Source organism: Athene cunicularia (assembly GCF_003259725.1).
Source record: "Athene cunicularia isolate RWA chromosome 1 unlocalized genomic scaffold, athCun1 chr1_part2, whole genome shotgun sequence".
In the NCBI taxonomy this organism is placed as follows: Eukaryota; Metazoa; Chordata; class Aves; order Strigiformes; family Strigidae; genus Athene; species Athene cunicularia.
The window spans coordinates 22,211,994-22,239,151 of NW_020799092.1; the positions used below are offsets into that span (position 1 = coordinate 22,211,994).

General features: G+C 41.4%; 2 protein-coding genes across 9 annotated transcripts; one reads left to right on the forward strand and one right to left on the reverse strand.

The window, feature by feature from the left end:
• Window positions 1–1,489: 1,489 nt before the first annotated feature.
• STYK1 (serine/threonine/tyrosine kinase 1) lies at window positions 1,490–21,897 on the reverse strand. Of its 7 annotated transcripts, none has more exons than XM_026867716.1 (11): window positions 16,258–21,897; window positions 10,009–10,089; window positions 8,417–8,521; window positions 7,382–7,525; window positions 6,166–6,414; window positions 5,668–5,849; window positions 3,956–4,039; window positions 3,491–3,699; window positions 3,217–3,257; window positions 2,854–2,950; window positions 1,490–2,153 (listed from the first exon to the last, which is right to left on the reverse strand). In XM_026867716.1, exons 3-11 carry the CDS (start codon window positions 8,481–8,483, stop codon window positions 1,949–1,951), a joined length of 1,278 nt encoding a protein of 425 aa, XP_026723517.1. In that variant the 5' UTR covers window positions 8,484–8,521; window positions 10,009–10,089; window positions 16,258–21,897; the 3' UTR covers window positions 1,490–1,948. The 7 variants fall into 7 exon arrangements, with proteins under 7 accessions (XP_026723517.1, XP_026723516.1, XP_026723515.1 ...); XM_026867715.1 differs by lacking the exon at window positions 10,009–10,089 and adding an exon at window positions 14,431–14,567; XM_026867714.1 differs by lacking the exon at window positions 10,009–10,089 and adding an exon at window positions 14,339–14,567.
• Window positions 13,588–25,621, forward strand: SYCE3 (synaptonemal complex central element protein 3). Of its 2 annotated transcripts, none has more exons than XM_026867730.1 (3): window positions 13,588–13,592; window positions 22,858–22,966; window positions 24,058–25,621. In XM_026867730.1, exons 2-3 carry the CDS (start codon window positions 22,858–22,860, stop codon window positions 24,225–24,227), a joined length of 279 nt encoding a protein of 92 aa, XP_026723531.1. In that variant the 5' UTR covers window positions 13,588–13,592; the 3' UTR covers window positions 24,228–25,621. The 2 variants fall into 2 exon arrangements, with proteins under 2 accessions (XP_026723531.1, XP_026723530.1); XM_026867729.1 differs by lacking the exon at window positions 13,588–13,592 and adding an exon at window positions 22,335–22,360.
• Window positions 25,622–27,158: the final 1,537 nt, after the last annotated feature.

The following is a 27,158-nucleotide window of genomic DNA, read 5'->3' on the forward strand; positions in this document are numbered from 1 at the left end:
TGTACTCTTAATATTTCCATACTGTTTTCACGGTAGCTATTGTAACTATGGTCAGATGTGCCCCAAAAACCAAAATAATTAACCCAGCGATTAGAGCTCAAAAGAGAAGCACGTGAACAAATGTCCTGCTCTGCTCAAAGGAATGACTGGTTGAGAACCATCCCTGAGGCATTCAGGTCTGTAGGGAGTTTTTCCTGAGACGAGCATGGGATAATATGCCTTTTGCCTTGGAGTACACACTTGACCCCACAGCTACTACAGGGGAGGTACTCTCTACGTGAAAATGCATTGCATTAATGAACATCCTCTGTATCCACAAATATGCATGTTTTTAGAGTGTTTTTTTTTTTTTTAATACACTACCCATTCTCCCATGGGAAGCTAGAGTATAAACAACTGGAGAAATCCCAGACACTTACTGAACACTTAAAAGGCAAGAACACACCTGTCTCGAATAGGTCCTTAGTGAACGGACAGGAAACTATCCATTTGTATTATCTACTCCTGTACTTTTTCCTGTGCCTCAGGACATACTCCCCAGGACATCTCCTCTATGAGTATCCAACTGATGCTGTTTCCTGGGACAGAAAGGGTGGGGAGAGATTTCCAGAAACCTCCTTGTGGTGGATTGACCCTGGCTGTACACCAGGTACCCCCAAAAGCTGCTTTATGACTCCCCTCAACTGGACAGGGGAGAGAAAATATAATGAAAGGCTCGTGGGTGGAGATAAGCACAGGGAGATCACCCAGCCATTACCGTCACCAGCAAAACAGACTTTACCTGTGGAAATTAATTTATTGCCAATCAAAATCAGAGTAGGATAATGAGAAATAAAAACAATTTTAAAACACTTTCCCCCACCCCTCCTCTCTTCCCAGGCTCAACTTCACCCCTGATTTTCCCTCCCTCCCTGAGCAGCGCAGGGGGCAGGGCATGGGGGTTGTGGTCAGTTCATCACCCCTTGTCTCTGCTGCTCCTTCCTCCTCAGGGGCAGGACTCCTCACACTCCTCCTTGGATCCAGTGTGGGGTCCCACAGCAGACAGTCCTCCATGAACTTCTCCAACGTGAGTCCTTCCCACAGACTGTAGCTCTTCCTGCAGGGGACACCCACTGGAGCAGTTCGTGGTCACAAGTCCTGCCAGCAAACCTGCTCCAGCCTGGGCTCCTCTCTCCACAGGGCCACAGGTCCTGCCAGGAGCCTGCTCAGTGGGGGCTTACCACGGGGTCACAGCCTCCTTCGGGCATTCCCCCGCTCCAGCGTGGGGTGTCCCCCCAGGCTGCAGGTGGGATCTGCTCCCCTGTTAACCTCTATGGGTGCAGGGCACAGCCTGCCCTCTCACCACGGGCTGCAGGGGAACCTCTGCTCTGGCACCTGGAGCACCTCCTCCCCATCCTTCTTCACTGACCTTGGTGTCTGCAGAGTTGTTTCTCTCACATATCCTCACTCCTTCCTCCCAGCTGCTGCTTTGCAGTATTTTTTACCCTTTCTTAAATGTTATCACAGAGGTGTTACCAACATCACTGATGGGCTTGGCCTTGGCCAGTGGTGGGTCCATCTTGGAGCCAGCTGGAACTGGCTCTATAAAACACGGGGGAAGTTTCTGGCATCTTCTCACAGAATCCAATCCTTTAGCCTCCCAGCTACCAAAATTTTGCCATGCAAACCCAATACATTTCTTTAACTCAAGTTTCTCATCACATTTTCCACAACTTCCTAAACCCACTTTGCTTCCCAATGACCACTGGCAGGATGATTATCAACAGGTTGATTTAATAATAATGATAGCAGTTAGTTGTTTCTGGCGTGGAGGAGAGATCTGATATGTATAACATGTTTGAAAAACAAAGGGATCCCTCCCAACATACACACCTCATTCTGAGCTTGCAAAGTGTCTAGAACGGGCAAACTCAGAGACTTCTCCTTCACCAGCACGTGAAAGGGTCCTTCAGAGTATAGTGTATTCCCTCACTAGGCTGTGGACATCAACACCAGCCACATTAGCGTAGAGTTCAGGCACCACTAGCTCAGGCACCTGCAGAACAGCGTGGCCATTGCTGGTCTTTAGAGCTGTTTGTAGGGACCGGATCAGGTCTGCTGGAGAAGGCCGGTGAGCTGCGTTCCACTGCCAGCAGGACTTCATGATGCCATACCTGTAAGGGGGAGAAGTAGGGAAGCACTGGGAATGAGAAGCACCAACACGAAGTTTTACTACAGTCAAGTCATCTCATATTTTAAATAACTAGAGACTCCTCTTTCTCTTCTTCATATAAAGTTCTTCCAATGACCCTCTGAAATTTTCAAACACATAATAATACATGGGGACAAAGGCTTGGAGTTGTTTACCAGGATGTCAACTGTATGGGAAAAGGCAAAAAGACTGGTATTCCCTTTTGAAACAGCATTATGGAAGAAAAAACTCTGAATATTAAAAGAAATTATGTCTTCACAAACCGAAATAAAATGCCTTAGATATTCCCTTCAGGGAGGGATGTTCACTTAGATGTTCACTTCAGGGAAAATCCCACAACTTAGAGGAGAAAGATTACTCCAAAACAGTCCTGCACCTTGCAGGAAAGCAGTGGAGCAACAAAATGCAAGGGCAGACAAGGAGATGGAAACAAGAGCCATTTTAAAAAGCAGGAAAAAAGTTTTTTGCAATCAAGGTTTCATGTAGCAGAATCCAGTAAGGAGATGTGGCAGATATGTAAGAACAAGTCTCCTCAGATAACAGGTTACTGTTTTGTATAGTCTAGACTTAAGAGATCTTTTGTAAGATTTGGTTTTGTATGTCTCACTTCCATTTCACTCTGCAGATCTTAAGTTTAATTGTCCATAAAGCAAGTGGCTTACATGGCTTGCTGGCAGCTTGAGGGCTGCTTCATAATGTTCTGTCTCTGCAGGTATGATAAAATGTCAGAAGGTGGCACCTCAGGATATGGTGGAGCACCTGGAAGGGCAAAAGGAATAACAGTAGAAAAACTGTAAGGTAATGGTTGCAGATAGCAGCTTCTGTGTCAGTCCCTACCAAAATCCATTTTTTCCTACCACAGTTCACACTGACAGAAAGTCTAAAAGGAATTGTCAGACTTTGCAAGTTGAAAAAAACAGGTTGTTTCTTTAAATGGCCCAACTTTACATTCTAGTATTTGAGATTTTGTATCTTGTTAATTTGCTGCTTCCTTACCTATTTTTTTAGTCATTAAATCTTCTTACCTAATGTAATCATTTCATACAGTAGAATTCCAAAAGACCATCTGCAAGAAAAGAAAACAAAGTGATGTTAACTTTCCATTCTAGCTAGCTAGCTTAAATACATAAAAACAACTAGGCATGACCTGCAGGACTGAGAAGGTATGAGCTGTAAAGTGAAGCATTATGCTGAGAGTAGATATGCCTTACCGTGAACTTCCAAACATTAAATGATACATAAAGGAGTGAAAGAGATAGGCCTGACAGATAAACTTCCAGTCCAAAAATTAAATCATACATGTCTGCCTTGATGCTGGGGGGTTTCTTCAGGAGCCTCTCTGGTGCCTGCCACTTGACTGGCACAATCTGTGTGACTGAGTTGGCACCGTATGTGTGAGTTTCATAGGCCAGATCCAAACCACAGAGTTTAGCAGTGAAGTTGTGATGAAGGAGAACATTCCTGGCAGCAATGTCACCATGGAACAACTTCTTCTCTTCAAGGTAAGCCTGGAAAGTTGGAGAAGAGAGAGGCCATGAAAATTTTAAAAGGAATTTTAATTGATACAAATTTTTACTTAGTTTTTGCCTGTCTTTCATGCTGTGGAATGGAGGCATATGCTCACCAAAATAATGCAAGCATCTTTGGCTCAGTTTTAACAAAGCACATCCTTGGTGCTTAGGCCAGGAAGACTCAGGGCACCATCTAGACTTGTGTTGCAATCAAGCAAGAAAGACAAAATGGAGCAAATGAGAGCAGACTTACCAGAGCTGCTGCAACCTGCTGTCCAACTTCATATACTTGCCTCTCAGTGAGGTCATAGGGTATACCATCCATTGTCATAATATCCTAGAGACAAAAGAGAAGACCTTGGCTCAAACAAATAACATAGCTGTAGGGTACTGGGGAATGTTTCCTTCTAATCTAATAAAATGAGTACTCTATGGTCCCCCAGCTATTTTCACAATTGGTCATAAATTGACTGAAATATAAGGGTACATGGGTGGGTGATGGTGATGGATGGATGGTGTGCTGGGTAAGACAAGCACGCTAGAGACAACTGGTGGGTAAAGTGAAGGGTGAAGAAGAGATTAATAGGTTAGAAATGGTCAGAATGACAGTGGAGAATGACAGTCCATACAGATGAACGAAAGATATATTATAAATTAGAATGATGAGTAGAAAAGCACACTTACACAAACGGTTGTCTGGTATGAGACCAAGTCCATCTCTCTTACTACCCTGCCTGTAACAGTGACCCTAGCTGGATGCCCAGATGAGAGAAAGAGAATAGGGTAAGCACACAGTGCTTTTCTTGTGTCGTTTTCCAGCCCCAAACTATTTTCAGTTTAAGGACATCTTGAGATGTTTATGGTTTCAACATGTTCAGTTACCTTTGAAAGGTTACCAAATGTATTCAGTCTTGTCTTGAGCCCATATAAAGTTTCAGTATGCACAGTAGTGGGTGGCAATGAACTCCATTAGTCAACTCTTCACTTGGTGAAGAACCACCTCCATTTGTTTGTTTTGAACATGGCACTTACTGGCTTTCTTTGCTACCACCTCAACCTTCTGTTGAAGAAGACAGCAAGCAATCTCTCTGTATTTAGTGTTCCAGATGTAGAATGATGGATTTATACATAGTGACATGGCAGAGGTTTGTTTCTACGCCTGTCTTAATAATGCCTGGTACTAGGTTTCTTTTTTGGTTTAACATTTTCACCAGACTCTATATTTTCATACAATCAGATACATCATTTCACTCCCCACCAGCAATGGGCAGATACAAGGCCATCATTACATATGCCAAGACTGCTTTTCTACATATGTGTCATTTCTTTTTTGACAATGCTGAATTTCATCTGTTCCTTTTATTGGCCAGTCTCTCAATCTTGGAAGATCCTTCTGTGATTCCTCAGGGTCAGCCCTTGCCTTTACTGGCCCATTTTCTAGGTTATTGATACATGAAACAAACAGCACCAGGTCTTAGGTGGGTGACCTCCCTCCAGGGCAAGTATCAGCCTTTCACTCCTATGCTCTGTTTCCTGTCTCTTAATCAATTAGTTATCATTCAGTGACCTTCTCCCTGGTGTAACTGCTCTGCTTTCTTAAAAGGATTTGGAGTGAGACATCATTTAAAACTTTTCAGAAATCCATGTAGCTGTATCAACTATCACTTTTATTCCAGTGTCTGCTATACCCTTCAAGGAATTCCAATGGTCTGCAAAGGAGGACTTAGCCTTACAAAAGTATGTCAACTTCTCTAAATTATATCATATCAGTTGATATATCCACTAATTCTATTCCAGTTTAGACTTGTGTAGAACTTCTTTAGGGGATGGAAATAGTTTAGACTGATATAGAGGGATGCATGGAATGATGAAAAGAATCATCTATGACTTATGGACTATGATTTATGGATAGATATGTACCTAATGAATTTAAGAAGGTATTCTATCATCACTCTTTTGTCTCACCTTCCGACATGTCCACAGAAATGTCAACAGGTCACCAAGAGACACATCTTCCATGATCATATAAAGTGGGAGCTGGTCTACACAGCATCCAATCAGTTCAACCAAATTCTTATGATGGCCAAGCTTTTGATGGAATTTAATCCTTCCCAGGAAATCCTTTACTTCCTGGGGACTAGCCGGGTCTGAAAGAACAAAAAACCCCAAAACTAAACCAAAACAAACCCCACAGTAAAACAACCAACCTCCCTTCAAAAAAAAAAAACAACCCTCAAATGGAGGCAGCAAAGAACCAAAATGAAAATGAGTAGCTTAAAATCAATATGAACAGCAATCTTCTTTAGTCCTACCAAGACACTCATACCAAAACACCACGCTGACTAGCTAACACGATAGTGAACACAGCTTGTGTTTGCCCCATAATGACTGCAAAGTTCTGCCCAGCATCACGTCTCTGATACAGAGATCTGTACCGAAGCTGGTCCTGGCCACGTGCCTTACCTTGTAAGGTTTTCAATACTACAGGCTTAGTCTTCCCTGGGTTCCCAGTTTCCAGCTGTGCCCTGTAAGTGCTCCCATAGCGGCCATGTTTTAGCAGCTGCAAGGTGCCTGCTGAGAGTTTCTCTCGTGGTATCTCCAGTTCTTTCAGAGTCAAGGATGCAGAATTTAGCAGGCTCTCCACAGACGTCTCACTCAGCTGGATATAGCAGTTCTCTGTTGAGCTGGATTCCTGCTGATTCTTGTCATTCACTGACAAAAGCAAATACACATGAGGCATAAAACCAGACAGATGAACTCTTGTAGTCAGTGGCAATGCCCATTCTTCTATCCTCTTTAAATTTTGCTCCATACTGTTTTGAAAATCAGGACAAAGTAAGGAACTGCTATGGTATCTGACCTATCCTGGCTCTTGAAGAGGAGAAGGGATTTATCTCCCACTGTATTTGATGAAAAGGCAGAGTGAGTCTGGAGATCTCTACTATATTTAACTACGTAAACTTTCTAGATGATAACACACATATGTGCTTGATTCCCATGTGCAGAAGCAAGGACCATTTTCTTTTATTACCAGCTACCAGTTGTTATGAAAGTGACATGCACAGGGTGTTCCCACAAACGCCTTATCTTTGTTCTCAGTTATTTCCTTTAATATAGGTTGAAGAGGCTTTTTCCTCTACACAACCAAATTCAGTTCAGAACTGGATTTTCATTTCCACACAGCAACATGTGTTTCCAGTACCAACATACCTTTCTCTAACCCCTCATCAGTCCCTGTTCTATTTTCTGTTGTCTTCATAGGAAGTGGGAGACAGCAGCTTGAAATTAAATTTCTTAATGACAGTATAGAAAATGATTAACTAGATGTGATCTACATTGAAACGTCATTCATAATTACCTCAGTGCAGTAGCCTCTAGAAGGCTCTTACATAAACACACTATCCAGCTCTCAAGTGATGTCCCCACAGTATGTTAAATAGCCCACATGGTATGGAGCTTTAGGTTTTCTCAGATCCACCTATGCTACAGATTCCACCACTACTACTGCAAGTGGGGTAAATCAGGGTCCCCAGTTTTTCTAAACTTCACTGGATTGTTGAATACCACTCAGGCTCTTCATAAATGCTATTGCCTAACAGCTCAAGCAATGGGGAAATAGGACTGACTTCCAGCCACTGAAACCAACACTCTTTCCTCTGGTTTAAAGACATTTTTTTACCTTGGTGTCCAGATGATGATGACTGTTCCTGCTTTGCTCGCAAGCCACGACAGTGGAGCCAAAGGATCACAGTTAGCACGATGACAAAAAAACCCACAAGGAGAACAGGGACAACAATCACTTCAGTCTGATATTCACGCACAACTATCATCAGCAAAAGAAAATGGGAAACCAAGGAATAAGCAGCACTGCCCGGTGCATTCATTCTGTATAACAAATTAGTAGTAACTCATTTCAGTAACTTTCAACCCCAAAAGCATATGTATCTATCCTCTGCTCCTTGGAACAGCAACAGAACACAGTTAGCACTGTCACCCTGTTTTTCAGAGGTGATGAGTATCTAAACTGCATCAAACCAGTGGGACTCCCACACCTAAGGTCACTTACTTAGATGCCTTAATACAGAGGCTATGAATTGTAGTCATGTGTAAGTATCCTCCACCGGTGAAAGAGAACTGGCCCTGGCAGAGGGATAGCAGGGAGATGGGAAGGGCTGGACATTGCTGTGCCATCACAAATGTACATGCAATTACAGCTTCAGCTCCTTACTTTAAAATTATAGGGAGAATTTTAAAGAAAACAGGGCGTAGTCACCTGGTTTGGAATTTGATCAAAGACATTGCAATTAACAAGGATGTTGCAGGTAACTAACCCTGTTATGTCCCCAGATTTGAGAGGTGGTGCTATTTCAAGGCTAGGCCAAGATCACATTTCGTTTCCCAAAGATGACAGAAAGTCATGAAATCAAAATCTCACAAGACTGGTCCTTAGGGAAGTTGCAGGGGATCTTTATCTCATTCAAAGCAGAAATACTCTAAAATGGCTAAAATTCTGTGAGATTAATCCCACCACAAAGGCTGCATCCCCTTAAAAGTTTCTCCTGAGACACAATGCAGGGAAAGCTCAGTCAAATCCTTCTGTGTGGGCTGGGATGCAGGTGGAGGAAGGGAAAGGGCTTGGCCCACTTTTTAGTAAAGCTGGACTTCCTGCTCAGCATGTGAAAGCTCATTACTTAAAGGAATCTGTGAATCTTACCACATAGCTTGTCATTGCTGTTACATTCCAGAAGCATGCGTGTGAATCTTTTTACATCCCCTGCCATGTTCAATTACAAGCAAGTGGGTCTCCAACCTCTGTCTTCTGCATAGACAGAAAGAATATTAATGAGATTTATTAGGAGAAAGGATGATTTATGAAGCAACAAGTGAGCCGAGTATGGAGCTTTCTACCTCTTACGATCAGTGGCCATGTGAAGAAGGAGCACTGGGACTGATACAGGATGTCTATTATCAAATCCTACAAACGATAGACTCATGACCAGAGAGAATTTAAGATTAAGCTTGTTCTGTAGTGCTTCACAAGCAGCTGGCTACCCCTAGGCCTAAAGGCTTGCCTATGCATGAGAATTCATAGTCATGAACTTAGTTATACCTAAAGAACAGCTAATACAGGTAATACACTTCTAGCTTACACACTTCTTAGATGCCAGAATGGCTCAGCTTTTTATCTTCTGGGCCATAACAAATGAACAGATCAGCAGCATGCGTATAAATGTCTGTCCTTGACTACAGACCCTGCCACAACTCATACTGTTGCTCCACAAAGACAAGGAGAGAAAAAGTCCTATCATTAGGGCTCTCTGGTACCGACTCCTTAACACTGCCAGGTCTATAACGAATGTGAAGCACAACATTTGGAGGTTTTCTGCATTTTTAGTTAAAAATCCAGAGCCTGTGCAGGCATGCACCTTTCAAGCTGTGATTTCAGCTAGTACTAATCCCTTAGAGGGTGCAATCATATACCTACAAACCCTTATGATTGTGTAAGTGCACTGATCACGTGTACAACCCTGCTCAGACAGGCCTAGATTCACCAGTGTATGCCAGTGTCTTTGAGCTGCACCAGGACTGCAGATCAGCCTGCAGGCCTCCCAAAATACTCCCCTGATGTAGAATTTCAGTTGTTCTGCATTAGAGGGGGAGATCACCCCTGTAGAAATTTGTATTTCCATTCAAATTGGTGTATGTGGTTTTGTTTATTCTCTGGAGAACACAAAAGCATTTTAGAAGATGCCCCACTGCTACACTAAGTATAGTATCTTTACTGAGGACTGAAGTCATAAGCCAGGAATAGGCTCGGTGGTGCTGCATTGATTTACATCAGCAGAGGAGCTGGACTATTATTTCTAAATTATAAAAATCAGTAGTGAGGACTGACAGAAAGTCGAGGCATGTATATTTAGCCACTGTTTCTTATAAACATTGCCAAAAAAGTAATATTTAACAGCTTCACAAACAGTATCATCTAAAATGTTTTATAGGCATTAGGACTTTTATCCTCTAAGTAATTACTTTATTTTCAGCTACGAGTTCAAGGCAATTAACCTCAAAGGCAAATGTTACTGGCATTCTTATTGAGATTAATATGGTTTTATAGAAGTTGGTGATGGATGAAACATTGAACAGTTCATTCTCATGCTTAAAATTAACAGGTGAAATTATGCTTTATCAGTTGCACAACAGAGGCAGCAGAAAGACAAAAACGGACTATATCTGCACTTTAAGGTATCACAGAACATCCGTTTCATTTTTTATTTCCTTTAATTTTTAATTTTCTAGCAAATTCACCTGGTTTCAGGTGTGGATATAATACAAATCCAGTCAAGGGAGCAATAATACAGCAATAACACCAAGCTTTTCAGGTACACTCTGAAAGCAAGCACACTAAGTCAACCTACCTTGGCTAACACATACACACACTTATACACAAACACACAGGTATCACCATAAAAGGAACAGTCCTATCTTCTTTCACTCTCAGATACACACAGATATGAAAGACACAAATGAACAGATGTGATGGTATCACAGGAAAATAGACTTTAGGACCATTAGCCAGCAATCATGTTGTATAATCTGAGTCATAAACAGTCCAAGCTCCATTTTAACAGTAGTTAAAGACTTTGTTCTGCACAGGTGCTCACTAGAAATGGACACTTACATTTATTTAAACGATGTGCATGCACGAGCATGTATAAGCATATACATACCAACTTGTACTTACACAGAAACATGCTCATATAGTCACCAAGATCCATGATAAAAAGCACTGACGCAGCAACCAGGTCTACCCTGGTCCCTTGTTCGTAAAAAAGATTCCTACCTACTCCCTCATGCACCTCCCATCAGTGATGCCAGAGGGTGGCACCCATGTTTTCTAACGATAGTCAGGGCAGAACTATGGGACACAGAAATAAAAACACTGGCAGCCATTGGTGCTTTATTTGCACTGGCACACCCATCTGTTACTGGTACTTAGGGAGCTGCTCAGGCGTTACCACTGGAAAAGTTGGATTAGACAAGTCCATTTACATTCTACATGTCTATCCTCTTGCAAAACTCAGGGAGTAGGAAAAGAAGTTTCACTTAACAAGAGAAGTGTCTTTCAGTGCCGCTTTCCAGACCGAGACCAAATGAATTCTCACACTTAGCTCTTTCTGCAGCTTACTTGTCTAACAGTAACAATATTGCAGTTACTACATTTCCATCCTCACAAGAGTAGTAATTCAAAAACCCACAGATCTCTTGTTATACATTTAATAAATATAATTTGCAGTATACCTGTAGGGGACACATGGAGGTTACATGGAACTAACATCTTCGATGTACAAGTGCATACTCAGCACATAGCAGAAAGCATATTGGCAGTGCTCAACTATTTATTTTATTATATGAAGACAGTTTTCCAGTACCAAGCCAAGATAAGGGAGACAAAAATACCTTAAGAGGTTCAAAATCTATACCTCACTGACATTCTGATTTTCCTTGTCTGTGTGTTATGCTGTACCAAGACTCATGCTGTCTAGATCATGAGCACAGAAGAACATAAACTATATTACTTCAAGTTAGAATCTGTGCAATTGCAAGTAAATATAAGCCTAGTTATTCCACTATTTTTCTTCTACTCTGTTATATACACTGAAATCCACTCACTGGAATTAATTTTTCTTTTTTGTTTACTTTCAAAACCATATTTGCTTCAACAGTTTGCTCTCCTTGCCTGGCCCTATCTAATCTTTCAGATTATTCTGATTTCCTCCTCCTTCAGTTGAAACTCATTATTTTCATTGTTTACACAAAACCTGGAACTTTCCTTTTTCTCTTGGACATGCATCTTTTTTCATCAGGCTCTCTATTGTGCAGCATATCAATGTGACTTAACACCTTATTTAAGAAAACTTCTTGTCAGTGCAATAGAAAAATCAAACATGATAGGTAATGACCACAGTACTAGGCCACTGTTCCTTCAGAATGCCAAGGCTCAAGGTAAGGGTGGTATGTTCCCACTCAAGTTTCAGACTCCAAGGTTTTCCTGAAAGCCACCTTCCCTTTGACACAGTGACCAGAAAGCAAACGAGCTTTTCTAGAACAAAGCTTCTCAACACAAGGGACAGAATGGGAGCAACAGGGGGCTGTGAAGGTCTTTATAAATGAGTTTTGAAAATGTACTTGTTCCCCTTACTAGAGCTCAGAAGGAGGGAACAGGGTTTCCACTAAACAGATCTGGAGAGATGTGGGAGCTTTTGCTGTGGCAGAGGGAAATGAATAAATATGATTCAATGCAGATACAGTGGGCAATGTTCAATTTACAATGTTCAATTTACAATGCTCAATTAACAACGTTCAGATACGACACAGTTCCAAGCAGACTGCAACAAGGACGGCAGCCAAAACTTTCTTTGACTAATACCTGAATCCAAAGCTCCATGTCCAAGCTAAATATACAGCAAAGGCCATGGTATATAGAAACAGCAGGAGCGGCTGCCCATAGAAAATGAGAGATACAAGGCAAAACCTGAGCAGAAGCCCACCTACAGCCAACAACATTTGCAAACTGGTACCAGCAGACTACGTGGTGGATGGCATGTGGCGCAGCAGTTTGACAGCCTGGTGACAGTGCCAGGCTAATGAGCCCCCATAGCCGCCTGCACTGACACTTACTGCTCCTCTGTGCACATTCGCCAACAGGATGAACACTGGCGGAAAAGGTGGTGTTATGTTTCCAGCCATGTTTGCTGGCCAAACTGTTCTGCTGCCCTGGCAATTTAGACAAAGCACAGAGGGCAACAGGGACAGGAATAAGTAGCTAAAAGATGGCAGCTACAGGGGCTGCTTAAACTAGTCCAAGAGGCCCTAATACTGAATGTGGATATGGTTTATGAATGCAGCGGAGCTGAATTAGGTAGGTGCTCACCAATGCCAAAAGAAGGGAGTATCTCTTCTCTCTGCTCTCTTCCCACTCCCTGCTTTGCTCCCAGGCTCCCAGCTGTGCAGTCAATCATGTTACACTTACTCAAACCACCAACCTGGCAGGAAAATTTCACTGTTCTTTTTCTATTGTAAGTTCCTGCCATTTTAGTGTGTGATGTTACTTCACCAAGCAATTCAAAAAATGCCAGCGCAGGCCTGAGGAAGTGGCAGGAGCACACATCCAGAAGTAGGAACAGGGAAAATGGAGCTCCTGACACTCAGGGTGGCTAATTCACCTAAAGCTGTATTGTGAAACCATTCCCTGTGTCAGCACAGATCCACAGGCACTGTGTGCCAGCATAAGCCCTACTAAGATTTTTCCAGTGCCCTGTCATTCATTCCTACATGTGTACTGTCCCCTTAGTGCTAGCACAAGCATTCACATGGCAGTGTGGTAAACTGGATCAGGAAGGTGATCTGCACTAAAATAATTAATCCTCTCTCACATTTTATGGATTTAAATTTCTCATCAGGCTCAAATTATGCTATTTAAAGTGGAAGGACATAAGAGTAAAGAAGCCTGGGTGACAAACATTGTGGTGAAAACTGAAAAGCAAGAGAAAGACAAAGTCTTGCGTGTCCATGGAATATATGGGGACAGCTTGAGAACTGCATGTGGAGAAACTGCCTTCTGCTTGCTCCTGCCATGTTCATGAAAATAAGATGTCCTACATATGCGTGGTAAATACACAGTTTTGTCGACGAATATGTCTGACTTGGGAACTAACATCAGTTCCCATCATCAATGCAAATGTGTAAATCCTTGAGTACTGATTATCTGTTCTATCTGAAGAAACAGCTGATTAAATTAACTAAATATAACAAAAACAAAGGCTAAAACTCATCTGGATCTTCACTAGACTTTTTAAGCTGTGCTATTGAGCTGACATGGAATTAATGTAGTTATTTCTCCAGACTTCCTGGCCTGCATACCACTTTATTATAAAAATATTTTTACAGGTGTTTTTCATGCACTAATTGTGAGAACCAACTGTAATTTGACTACAGGCATGTAAAGAATAGCTGAGTAATTACTCACTTCAGTCCAGCATCCTGTCTGACTGATAAAAGGCAAAATAGATCATTTAACCATAATACCTTCTATTTCATTTCTTACAGTGGCAGAACCACACTCCCAAGCCTTTTGAGTCACCATTTCTGTTCTGCTTTGTTATTTTCCTCCTCTTTAAGGGGACCTTTGAACATGAACACCAGTAAAGGCTTAGGCAACAGTTAGGCACAAGCCCTGGCTGTGCAGCTGAAAGTGGGGGGAGCTACCAGGAAACAAAATGGCAGTGAAACCACAATTTGTGGGCTAAGGTCAGCTGAGCAGTTGTGGACACTGAATGTGAGTGAAGACAGAGGAGAAAAGCACCATGGAAAAGTAAAAAGCAAAACAGAGATTTCTTCCCCTGTAATGTCCACTATTTTACTAAAAGCAGCATCCAAAACAAATAAAAAACAAGTCCCACAGGTTTCAAGCCTAAGGACTTGACGCCATAAGAACATATTTCCGCCAAAAGCTATGTATTTGTTAGACTACATATCCTGTCTCTTCTACCTTCAGAATACCTTTGTAACTACTTCCAACAGCCTGGAAGATCTTGACATCTTTGCAAGGTTTCACTGGCCCATCGAGTCATCTCACCTCTCACTGTAAGGCACCTGCAGGTTATCAAGCAGCATCTCCAACTGTGCAAAATGGGAAATTCTCACCAGTCAGCTCAGGTTATAACATACTAGAGACATCTCACTTCTCTCCTGAACAGGAATTACTGATAATATCCTGTGGCTTGCTGTCCCAGCTATAATAATGTCTCAGCTGTAAAGATTTGCTACTCTAACTCACTTTTGAAACAGCTGGTAGCTGTAACACCCTGTAAGAAAACAAAGTGTTTCAAAAAATCATATACAGCCACTCAAGACTTGGACCAAAATTAGAAGCAGTACCTGAACATCAAACCTAGGCTAGCTGCTACTGAAGCATATTAGAGGAGTGAAAGAAAATTAGGCTGACCACTTCTGAAAAGCTAGACCATGGAGAAAACAGCAAATAATGAGGCCCATGCTGCTATCTGAGCAGGTGAATTACTTAGGGCAAACCTGGCTTCTTTTCAAGGGAGCAGAATAAACAGGCAAAGTCAGCAGTCAGTACTGCACAGAGAAATGTGAGTCAGGAGGACTCTGCACTGCCGTGCTTTCATGCTAACAAGGTTAGTCCAAACTGGCACCTTATCAGTGGAGATACACAAGTTCTCATGGTGCTAAGTTTTCCTTCAACTCAGATCATCTCCAAAAAATGAATTTATTTGTGCAGCATGAAGAAGTCTTGAGTACAGAAGTGTGAAACAGTGCAGAAACCGAATGGTAATTAAGACGAAAATTTTTTATTCTAATGCAGACACAGCCTACTATAGTTTCTGAAAATTAACATATATTTGATCACACTCCCCCTGAACTAAGGCCATGAAAAGTAATTCCTCACAGCTAATCTGCAAAATAAAAGTTAAAATAATCTTTAAAAAGCGATGAAAAGTCTACAGACCTAACTATCAACAGCACACTCGTACCTATGACTTACTTTTGTGTTGTCAAAAATCACACTCTACTTTTGAAAACACCAGCCATTCTGTCTCTTTCTCACTGACTGACTTCTGATTTTGCTGGTAACTGCCAGTACTAAGCCTATATCAAAACCTAGCACAAACTGGATACAGATATTCTGAAAAACTGACAGCAAAAGCTGTGACAGGACATAAGAAGAATGAAGGAGTTTTTCAAAGGACTATGCATGCATGTAGCTCTTGTAAAAAACACTGTGTGATAAAAATACTGCACGATATCACATTGCTGCATACTGGCTTCAGAAATGGAACATGAATCTGCTTTCATAAATGCACAGCCACAGGGAAACTGAGCTGAAGCTGTGTACACAACTTTAGCTACATAACTTCTCAACTTCTGGATTTTCTTGGTGCATTTAACAAAGATTTTGTTTATCATTTAATCAGCAGCTCATGCACACAAACACACAGATACATGCAAACAGGTCGACACGTAGAAAAATCTAGATACCTGCACTACTTTGGATTAAAGTTAGCTTCCTTACAATCAAGCAATGCTGATGGAAGTCAAATGCTAATTAGTTCTGAATCCAGCCCTAGGCATGTGTTACTTAACCAAATACTGGACATACTTATACTTACAGAATAGCATCGCCTTGCATTGTTTCAGTGAACCGAGACTAATTTTATACTAATCTTATTTCCTTTGTTATTTTCTTCCTCTTTAAAATGTGCCTAGAAGTTACTTCACTTAATTCAACCTGTGTGTAGAGGATGTATCTCTTTTTTTTTTTTAACTCAGACCCCAATTCCATTATGATCACAGAAATTTATTACTGTAAGTAACTTCAGTACAAGCAGTAAGTACAGGCACAGAGGTATAGACTTTATGGTGCAGCTATACAGCTCGGGTCACTTTTATGCCAATAAAAATCTTTTCAAAAAACCTAAATATTCATAATATTCATTAGCTAATCTTCCAGCAGTGTTTTCTCTTACTTACCTGAATTACAGCACTTCTCTTGCCCTGCGGTAGTCTTTTCCTGAAGCTCACCTGCTGCCAGTTCCCAGTTTGTCTGAGGCCACTCCTGGTAACGCTGATAGTTACCTTCTGAGGTTGTAATTCTTATGACTAAGTTCCTTCTCACTGATTTTCCTAGCCCCAGTCCTGCCCAGCTTCAATTCTTTGCTCCTCAAGGTCTTCTCAGCTGTCTCTCCAGGGAGGTCCCTTGCATGTATGTCCAACACGTGAGCTGACAGGTAGGCACACACTTGTGAAACGGGTCTGCCTGGCTTCCACCAACCGGCTGCTCACCTGCTGATGACAGAGACAGACAAAGCAAAGAGTCCTCTGGCGGGGACCTGGATCATAATTTGAAAGACAGGCAAACACAGATCAAGAGGGATAGGCTAATGTGATAAACAGAAACAATACACTTCAGATTACAGGTTCACATTTAGGAAAAATGGGTTCTTGGAACAGTAAAATCCCCTAAGACTCCAGATGCTGAAAAAGCTTCCTACCAGGAACACAATCTGCAAATGAAGAAAGAGAGAAAAGATTAATAATACCAAAACACACTACAACAGAGAGCAGCAATGCAGGCTTTTTTCACATTCTTCCTTGCTCGTTTGTATCCCTCCTGCTCTCCCAGTCCTGCCATTAGCTCTCCCCTGACCTTTACCTCCCACCTCTCCAGCCCAGAGCTTCCACACTGCCCTGGCAATTAACCTCACTTACAAAACCCCTTCAAAATCCATCCTGAGCACCCCAACCAGGTGGGATAATATTCCTGAACCTTCCCCGTGACCTTTAACTGCTATGATGCCCTTGGGGTCACTGCTGTGCTCTGCTGGTGCCTTCAGTCCTCAGCAGCTGTGTGGCATAATCTTCTTGCACCTCAGTTCCTCACCGGTTTAGTTCTGGGGACTTTCTTCCCACCTAACCTGTGTAATGCAAGTCCCAGCTGTTGGCCTGCCCTCCCCTATCACTGAAAAATCTTGTGTTAAGAGTTTCGGATTCCTGATTCCTGGTTATATGAGTCTGTACAAGATTATTTGCTTACTTACTTCACGCAAGTGAGAGGCAGTTGCATTACAAGAGGAAACAACATGAGACCTATCGTTCAGAGGCAAAGTTCATTTCACAATCAACAACAGGACACAGGTAGCTTTGGGAAGATGTAGAAGATGATATGATCTCTGCCAAGTGTTTGAGCAAAACTAACCTACTCCTGTTAACACTTTGGTGCTGCATATATAATTTTGTTGTGGGAAAGTTTTAGCTGCGGTAGAGGCAATAGCTTTAGATACTGAAACACAATAGTTAATTAATCCATAAGAGAGACTGCATAGCAATATATTTTTACACCATTACACCCTAAACTTCTCTCTGGGATTATTCTTCCAGCTGGGATTTACTGTCCACATGTGCAAAATAGTGAAAACCAGGAGCGGTTTTCTTCATTGCTTGATCTCTCTACAGAGACTGGCAGAAATGGGCAAAACAGTATTAGTGAAATAACTCTGTGGTGAGGACTTTAATCCCCTGAGAAACCAGGAGGGATATCTTCTAGACTGAAAATGATCTTGAGTTAGATCACTACAGCTGCAGAGTCTGGGCTCAGACTGGTTTCAGCTTTATTCTGGTACAAACTTGCATTGATTCTCTGCAGTATTTTCTCCATAAAGGAGCAGGGGATCTGTCTTATACATCATCCCCATTAAAAAGTAGATAAAATGCAAAGGACAGTTCCTCATTTAAACAAGTTCTTGACTGAAATATGTTACGTTCCACAGGCACCTTCCTCCAGGGCACCTGGGGGAAACTATTCAGATTCCTGTTTAAAAATATGATAATTGAAAATCTTCCTCCTTTTGCTCGTTTCACAGTTTCCACAGCTCCCGACTGTAGAAGAAAGAGTGGGAAGGCAAAGGGTTAATATTCAAGGTATGCATATGCAAAAACAACAACCTGCTGCTTTAGTTTCCCCAATCTCTCTGCTGTGCTCCCAGTCTGACTGGTTGGAGAAGATATTTTAACGGTTCAGAGTTCAGGCCACAGATTACATAAACTTCCTCACTGATCCGCAAGACTCTCCCCCTGTTTAGGTAAGGAATAGCAGACATTTATTGTCGTGTTTTGTCCTGTGAAAAATAAACTTCTCCTGCTCTATGACCTTCATTGTGTGCACATTCACAGAGAAAACACTGCATGTTTAAATGGCTCTGCCCTTCTCGGTTTTTAACTTAAGCAAGTATGATTAGGTGCACTGAAAGGCAGTAGACTGGCAGTCTTACTAACAAAAACATCTTCTTTATCTCCAACACAGCTATAGCACACCTAGCAACCATCCAAACCACACAGCAGCTGCTCAGTGGCCTCAAGATATGTTTCTGGGCCTAAGCAGCAATTCAACTATTCAGTCTTTGTCCTATGCACTGAGCCATTAACACAGCTGCTAATTTTGCAGCTCAGCTTCCAAAAGGTAAGCATACTCCAGGTAACTGCTTCTGGACCAGAAAAACCCTTCTGACGAAAGGATTGCCTTCTTAAATGTCGTTGTGGTATTCACTTTTTCTGTGATAAATTAGAGATGGTAAGGTCTCTGACTACTTTCACATTCTAATGTAAGGTTTAAAACTGTGGCTTATAGCTGATAGACTGTGACCTATCTTTCCATCAGCCTAAACCCACAGAGGTTGAAAGGCTCAGTACCTATTTTATATTTGCAAGCCAGGCATTCATCCCCAAATGGGGTAAGAATCAGAACAAATGATCTAGAAATGAAAGAAAAATTCCCATCATTATCCCAAGTCTGTTCTGCCTCATCAGCTTTGCCTCCCAAGATAGCAGGTCTTCTGACTTGAGAACAATTAATTTGCCTATTTAATATTTAGATTTTCCTTGAAAATGGTAGTTCTAGTGTGATTTTCAGTTCATCCCTGCAGTTTTAGTTATTTAAAATTTCCAAAGGCACAAAGGCTAGGAGGGGGTGGCATTATATGAAAAGAAATAAAGAAAAAAAAAACAGAGCTTCTACTTATAAAAATGAAATGACTTAAGGATTATGCATCAATCTTCTTCACACAGTTGAAAGTCCAGTAATTTGCCAGCACTTCCTCTATTCAGCGTTAGGCACATCTAATAATAGTCTTTTCCCCTCACTTTCCTACCAAATTAGATCTTATCATTTCCAACTCTTTTCCTAAATCTAAATGGATATTTCATTTGCACAGTTTCACGCAGTCACTGGTCTGGTCAGCCGTCTCTTCTCAAAGAAAGATCCTGAAGGTTGGTTAGATGCTTAAGTAGGCTATAGTACAGACTTAAGTAGGCTACAGTACAGTTTTCCCCTTCGGTTTCTCTGGCAGATTTTCCAGGCCCTGAAGCTGGGATTCATTCAACAGCTGAAAAACTAAGTTAAGGTCATAGCTGCCCTAGGTTCTCTGCATAGTTAATACAAGGTCACAAGAATTTCTGTAAAGCAATTCCAAGTACTAAAATCCTCTTGCCCTACACTGACGTCACAGGCCCAAATGGTAATCTAGCTCCTGAGTTACATGTCTTAGTCAAATGTCAGAAGTTAGATACCATACATTTGGGCTAAATTCTGTTGTCTTCCTCTTCTTCAAAGCAGTAACTGCCCTGAGCAGGAGCTCTTTGGGCTCCCACAGTTAGTACTTATCCTCAGTGTAACCCGGTAGCTTGGCCACAGCCTCTCCCTGAACTCCAGGGCTGACAGATGAACTGTTAGACTCTAAGTTAGGTACAGCACCTATCATATGCATTCAGTTCTGATCTGCCTAGTTCCTAACTGCTTTTGTCCTGAGCAACCAACGTCCTGAGCACAATATGTATGCATCTTCCTGTTATTTTACCTTTTCTCTTTCAGTTTTTTATGTTCTTTTTGTTAATATATAAATTTTCCTTTTAAGTTCCTGCTCTTTGCCACTGCATTTTTACACTGTTTCCATTTTTCAGTAAGAACCTAACAGCCCCTCTTGGCAAAACCTAGAAGCTCGTGAACAGAGCTATAGTGACCTGAACACCCAGTCTCAGGATGGAATAAATTGCAGGGTATCATACAAAAAAGAAGCCGAGAAGCCAGATATCCCCTTGGAAAAGATGCCCATAGAGACCTTAAACTAGAAAGCATGTATCACCAAGAGCTGTATCACTGTTACATAAAAATGCATTCAAGAACTATTCCACTGCATAATTCTTACACCTGTAATTCACCCTCTAACACATTGCTGTGTCCTAATTACAGTAGAGAAGAATCACAAATAAACCAAGTCATGTTGAAACAAAACATGCTGCTGTCTGCCAGTGTCACTGGAAATAGATTCTAGCACATTTATTATTATGCAGTGGCAAGGTGGCTGCTAAGCTACTGGAATTACACGCACAAGCACACAATATCTGCTGCCCAGTTTTTCAGAGTAATGAAGCAGTACTAAAAAACACCAGCACTAGACCAAAAATCAGCTTCCTAACCACATAACACACACATGTACACAGGGGAGGCAGCATCTGGGAGACAGCTTAAAGGGGTTACCTAAGAAATGACTGTGCCACCTCTGTCACCTCGAACGAAGGGTCCATCAGCCGAGTCCTGTCCTCAGAGAGCTGGCAGTGAGAGGGTCTAGGGAAATGAAAGATGGTAACACCATAAAATGATGCTTCCCTTAACACTTTCTCCAGCCTCCACCAGCCTGTGGTTCAAGATTTAGCCAAATATAATTTTGTCTTTCATACACCTTGGAGGATTTTGTTCAACTGCTTTTGAACTCCTGCAGAACTTTAGCAACACAATGCTGTGATAAATTCTGCAGCATTCATATAACTTGGCTGAATAAATACTTAATTTTGGGGGTTTTTTGAAGACAGATTGCCATCTTCCAACCAGTAACTCAGTTGGCAGTGAAATGAGTGGTGATAGCAAGAGATGAGTAAGTTTCAGGCATGATGAGAATACTAATATACTCAATCATTTAAAAACAAGACTAAGTTCGTGTGGATGAAAAAGAGAACAAGAGATCTGGAATGGGACACAATTTGGGGTGTCAGTAATTCAGAGAAGGTACTTGCTTCTCACTCTGCTATAGACCAGATAACTCCTAGTATCAGCAGACTCTTGACAAACTTTGAGTTGTGTTGCTTGGTCATCGGAAAATGTCTAACCCTTCTTTGCCTACCGGTGCAAACACCTTCTCTTGATATGATGAAGACCATAGAGTCAGAGCACAGTCTGGGCTTGAAGGGACCTTCAAGGATCATCCTGTCCAACCCCCTGCCATGGGCAGGGTCATCTTTCACTAGCCCAGGTTGCCCAAAGCCCCGTCCAACCTGGCCTTGAACCCTGCCAGGGAGGGGGCAGCCACAACCTCTCTGGTCAACCTAAACCTAGTCTCTTCTAGATTAAAATTGTTGTCCCTTGTCCTGTCACTACAGGCCCCGGTCTTAAGTCTGTCTCCACCATGCAGGCAGGGAGATGGACCCCCACAAAGAGGGAGCAGAAGCACCACCCAACGTTCAAACTTTGGGCTCAAGACGTTAATTTCTGGGTTACTTTCAGGGCGATTCCCGACATGACAGGCTATCTGGTGCGACCAGCCTTGCCACGGCGTCAGGGGCGGGCAGCCGAGGGGACACCCCGCCTCGGCGGCGGGGACGGGGGCAGGAGCTTCCCCGAAGGAGGAGCGGGGTGAGGGCTGGGAAGGGTGGGCAGCCAGAGCGCCCCGACATGTACGGCCAGGGGCTTGGGCTTGCTTAGGGGCTCTGCGGTAACGGGGTTGCCGGCACACGGTTACCTCACGGTTGTGGGCAGAGGCTCTTGAACACCCGGCTTCGTGATAAGGCTTGGCATTGCGTTAAAATGCTGTAAAGCCGTTATATAGTGTTGCATTCCTTCCACATGTATCAGCAGTAAAAAAAATGGATACCCACTAATCGAGTTTGAGAAATCATATGCATTAAAAAAAAAAGCTGACAAATCTCTGCCTCCTCTGTGATGTGTATAGTCACTACAGTGATGCTCTTCATCTTCTTCATAGTTCCATCTCATCCATTGGTGGTTTCACTACCTACAACTTAAGCAGAGGTTAGTAAATCATAAGCACTTACCTGCTTATATAGCGACAGAACTTGGTGCATGGAGTTACCCAGCGGTAGCATCTAAGTGTGAAATACTGGATGCAAATGGAGATTTTACAACTAACTTTAAAAATTAGGAATTGCCCTACATCAGAGTATTTGAGAGAAGAGCTTAAAGACAACTGTAACAGGATAATGGATGAAATTTTCTAATGAAGTGTTTGACATGGTGATCTTTGTTATTACTGATGCCAAAATCATCATTTGGCACAAACACAGCATATCTGAGTGTAATTCTTTACTTAACAATTTCAAAATTAATTGAAAATAGTATGCAGCATACAGGTGATGACCAGTAACTTCAAGGTCAGATTCTTAATGAATTCATGTGTAAATTGAATATTTAGATACTTTTTTTTTTTTTAAATTTACTGCAATGTTACTTTCAGCTGTGAAAATCAACTCACTTTAAAATAAAGTATGAAATTCCTGGTTTCCTTGTAGATGGCCGAATCAAAATCTCAGGAAGGAAACTATGATAACATGATAAAGTTGGTGGAGGACCTGAACGGGGACTTAGAAAAACTTCTGGAGGAAATGGAAAAGCAAACAGGTATAGGTCTTTAAGAATGATACCTATTTGTCTACTAGAGCGAAGAGACTGAAAAGTTATTATTTATATTTATTGCTGTGAACTTCTGTGTGATAGAAATGTTAGTGGAAACAATCACCATCAACTAATGCCCTAATCTTAGTTGGGAGAAAGTGTGCAAATAATCTAGAAGTTTCAGATGGCTCAGAATTGAAAATTAATAGGGATGCTTAGTTCAGAGTGGTGGCTGAAAACAAATAATACTAAGGTATTTAATGTACAATTGTAAAAACATAGTATGTAAACTGAGATTTAATTCTGAAAATGGTGGGATACGTAGTACCTCTCAGGTCAGTGCATGAAGTGTTTAATTCCTCAGTGACAATAAAGACCCCTCTGCAAATTTAATCTTAGTCCTGTATGTATGGAGAGGACTGCGTATTTCTCTCCATGTTCTGTAACAATTCTATCAGAAACTGTGTGCAACTAACAAGAATAGATGGAAACAAGAATAGATGGAAAACTGTTAATTATACTATTTGGAATTAAACAATTTATGAGTGCCATTGAGAAAAGTATGGTCAAGTTATGGTAAAACAAAAAAGTATGAAATAAGAGCTAAAAGTAGTTGCTCTGCTTTATCAGATACTCATTATTTCAAAATCAGTTTAATTATTTAGGTTGTTCTTAAAATCTTTCATCTCTATGCTGCAGCCTCCTTGATCTTACTCTTCTTCCCCTAACACAAGCCTTCTGACTGTAACTAGTATAGAGAGAGGATTCTTTGGTTTATTTATTTTAGAACAGTCTGTTGAACCTTTTTTTTTATTACCTGTTTTGTTGTAATTTTTAGGTAGTGCCTATCTCCCTTTTGTAATTTACATCCATTTACGTCCATTCTAAAGTATTGTGAGACATTTATAAAGAACTAATACTCAACAGTTTATTTAATCTTGAGCATTACTGGCAGTTTCCACTTTATTTTACAGCAAGCCTTCTCTGACATAAGATCTGAACTGATAGTAATTCATGTCCTTTATTCATTTATTGAGTCAGCCATTGCTGTTATTTAGCCAAAATTCCTGGTTTAGTAGTATCTGTTGGGTTTGTAGTGCAGGCAACCTGGATGGCGTATGACATGGTAGTCACACGTACCAACCCAGACCTGGCCAACTCCATGAGGCGTTTGGAAGATGCCTTCCTGAGTTGCAAAGAAGAGGTGGAGAAGAAATGGCAAGAGGTGCTAATGGAATCTAAAGGTGAAGAGCAAGAAAAGGAATAAATTTAATTCAGTCCTACTTGCAGAACTACATCCCTTGGAAAATTATTCCAGTCTTTGTTTTCCAGCCATGGAGGTTTCACAAACCCTGTGGAAAATGGATTGGCTTTCATCTTGCTAGGAACTACTTATGTGTATGCATCTATGGAAGTATTTTAATGAGATTATACATATGTATATTTATATTGTTGAAGGTAAAAGGTAACAATGTGTCTATTTTTATGATGATCATCAGTAATCCTTGTAGTGTGTGTGCATACTGAAGTTACTTGCCCTCTGTGTCTTTCTTCCTGGAAGATCATACTCACTTTGTCATCAATATACGTGGAATTCTTTGACACCTGAACAAATGGGGGTCAGGGAGCAGGGGAGCTGCAGTGGACCACTGTAGTGGTATTGCACCAGCACATGCCTTTCAGGGAAAACTGAAAAATGACATCTTTCTCCGAATCAAAACCAAGTGAAATTCTAGATTTGCAGATAGATACATTTAGTTTGATGTGGGATTGCCAACTAGGTGTTCTGTTATAGATTTTGTTATTCAGATAACTCATCTGTAGTTGGTTCATTGTTTCCTTGGATTTTTAACCATTTTTTTGGACTGGTCTTCCCAGAAAGATTGTTCTTCTCAAACCTTCTGAAGGTACCATGTCTCATTTAAGAAAAAACTGTTTACCATTATAGACTGCACTGTGTGTGGTGTTCTCTGTGGGACTGCTGCACCAGCCAAATTAACCATGCTAGAAAACATGCTTTTCTCTGTATGTTCCTACTGTGCAATATTAAAAAAGGAAGAAAAAAAATTACTTTTCTTTTGTAGTCAAGACGTTGATTAGGAGCACCACCTTGTGGCCTGTAGTTAATGCATAAATAGTATTTTATCTGAGATGGAAGTCATTGCAAGTTTTGAGAAAGATCTTCCCTTTCATTAAAATCAGTCTCTTTTAACTAGAAAGTATGCACCATGTAGGAAGCGAGAGCATCTCCATCTCCTTTCTCCATATCCTTTGAAGAGGCATTTAATGATTTAAATCACATCTCGATCTGTCAAAAGTTTCTTAATTTGTAGACTATGTATCCTCTTGAGACTGGCTGATCTTCATTCACAGACAGAATGTTTATCCCACAGAAGTGAAAAATATGTAATTTCACTCTCCCCCCTCCCCCCAATGCTACCAAGTGTTTCTAGAGGTACAAATAGTAAAGAACAAACTCTGTACTCTTGACTTTCCAGCAGGTAGGTATTCCTTCCAGCCAAAGTAATGCAAAATGTCAGAGCAGCACAAGGAAACCTTGATTAATCTCTGGAGGATTTTTAATGGCACGTTGTCACTTTGGTACCTTTGACTGCATTGTCTTCACTCTTTAATTTTGTATTAAAACCAAAATTCTTTGAAGAGGCACTGTCTTTTAACAGCTTGTGTAGGAGTGTACTGAATTTTGTGATTTTGGGTGACCTGTGGCACATAAAGCGCTAAGTATAGATTGACTGTAGATTTTCCAGAAAGTTCAGTTTTCATTTAAACCAAGTGGCCAGTGTTTAATTAAAAAAAAAAAAAAAAATTGTTTTTTTAATCCGGGAGTCCCGCTGAGAACAGAGAATACTGCTCAAAACCAACACTTCTAAAAAACACGTCTTTTAATTAATTGTGACATTCAAGGAAGTTGCATCCTATTTCCTGTGATTGGAAGGCTACAAGAAGAGAGTCTGTCACAACACTGTGTTTCTTCAGAGGGAAGGTCCACAATCAGACAGCATACCTCTTGAGATGGCATCTGGTAATACTTTTTTTAGTCCTCAAGTCTCATCACTTTACAAGCTTTCCTTTTTGGATTTTGGAAAAAAACTTTTTTTTTTTTTTTTCCCTGTATAACTGCTGAGGCATAAGGCATTACAGCACCATCAAGAGACAGCATTAAGAGCGCCTTAATTGCTTCCTCACCAAATAGCAAATAATGGGCAATTAACCATCGAGCACCAATTTAGCCTCAAGGACAAGTGCTTACACTGGCACCAGACCACCCTGCTGTGAAGGAACAGGAGTTCACAGGAGGGGTGCTAGGGACACCTGTGAACATTTGTCATCTCTGCCACCCTTCTGCTCCTGAAAGTTCTCACACACATGACCACAAACGACTAAGGGTGTAGGGATAGAATGTGGGAAGAACTGGGAGCACAGCGTGGATTCTGCCTGGGGAACGGGGTTCGGTCTGCCTCTTGCTCCCCAAGATTTTGTTCCCAGCTGTGTGATGATAACTGGATGAATTAAGGATATGTACCAGCTTAGGAACAGTGCACACTCCTTGAAAAACAATACAGCAAGACGATTATACTTTTGCTACTAAAACAATCTGTGTTAATTTTAGGTTGGGTTTCTTCTTTTATTTTTTAACTTGAGGATCTGCTTGTGGGGACTGTGAGTTCTGTTTCATGCATCTCACTACCACATTTCAGCCCAGCTCGATGCTTTAGATTTGCAGCAGAAAATAGCCCACACTGAAACACCTCGATTTCCTTGAGGTGTGTCATAAAATTTCAGTAAAAAGTATGTGGAGCAACAGCCCCATCTAGTGCTCCCGTAATTTAAAACTGTAACAGTAATCCAAATTGCTGGGTTCACATCTCTTAATCCTTCATCACTCAAGATTTCTGTCATGAGAAGTGGCAGCAGCAGCAGCACAACCTTACGTTTGTCCTCAGGGAACTCCACTTCCTGTGATCTGAGGCAGTACAGCAGTTATTTGCAAGTGGTTCCTGTACGTGTATTTAAGGCAAAGCATGCTTCTGCAAAACAGCTACAGGAGCAAGAGAAAGGGGCACCAGTGCACTGCCACTCTATGCCCAGAGTGGTGATGAATTCCATTTCCATAGTTATTCATTAAATAGCCTCCACTACGTAATGCTTTATAAACAGTCAGAAATCAGCTGAAATT

Excerpts from the sequence above, each read along its gene's own strand:
- STYK1 (XM_026867716.1), bottom strand. The coding sequence starts at position 8,483 with ATGGCAGGGGATGTAAAAAGATTCACACGCATGCTTCTGGAATGTAAC. Across the intron at positions 3,700-3,955 it reads AGCAGGTTGCAGCAGCTCTG|GCTTACCTTGAAGAGAAGAA; the intron begins GTAAGTCTGCTC and ends CCAACTTTCCAG. Across the intron at positions 2,951-3,216 it reads GTATGAAATGATTACATTAG|GTGCTCCACCATATCCTGAG; the intron begins GTAAGAAGATTT and ends TTGCCCTTCCAG.
- SYCE3 (XM_026867730.1), top strand. The coding sequence starts at position 22,858 with ATGGCCGAATCAAAATCTCAGGAAGGAAACTATGATAACATGATAAAG. Across the intron at positions 22,967-24,057 it reads GGAAATGGAAAAGCAAACAG|TGCAGGCAACCTGGATGGCG; the intron begins GTATAGGTCTTT and ends TTGGGTTTGTAG.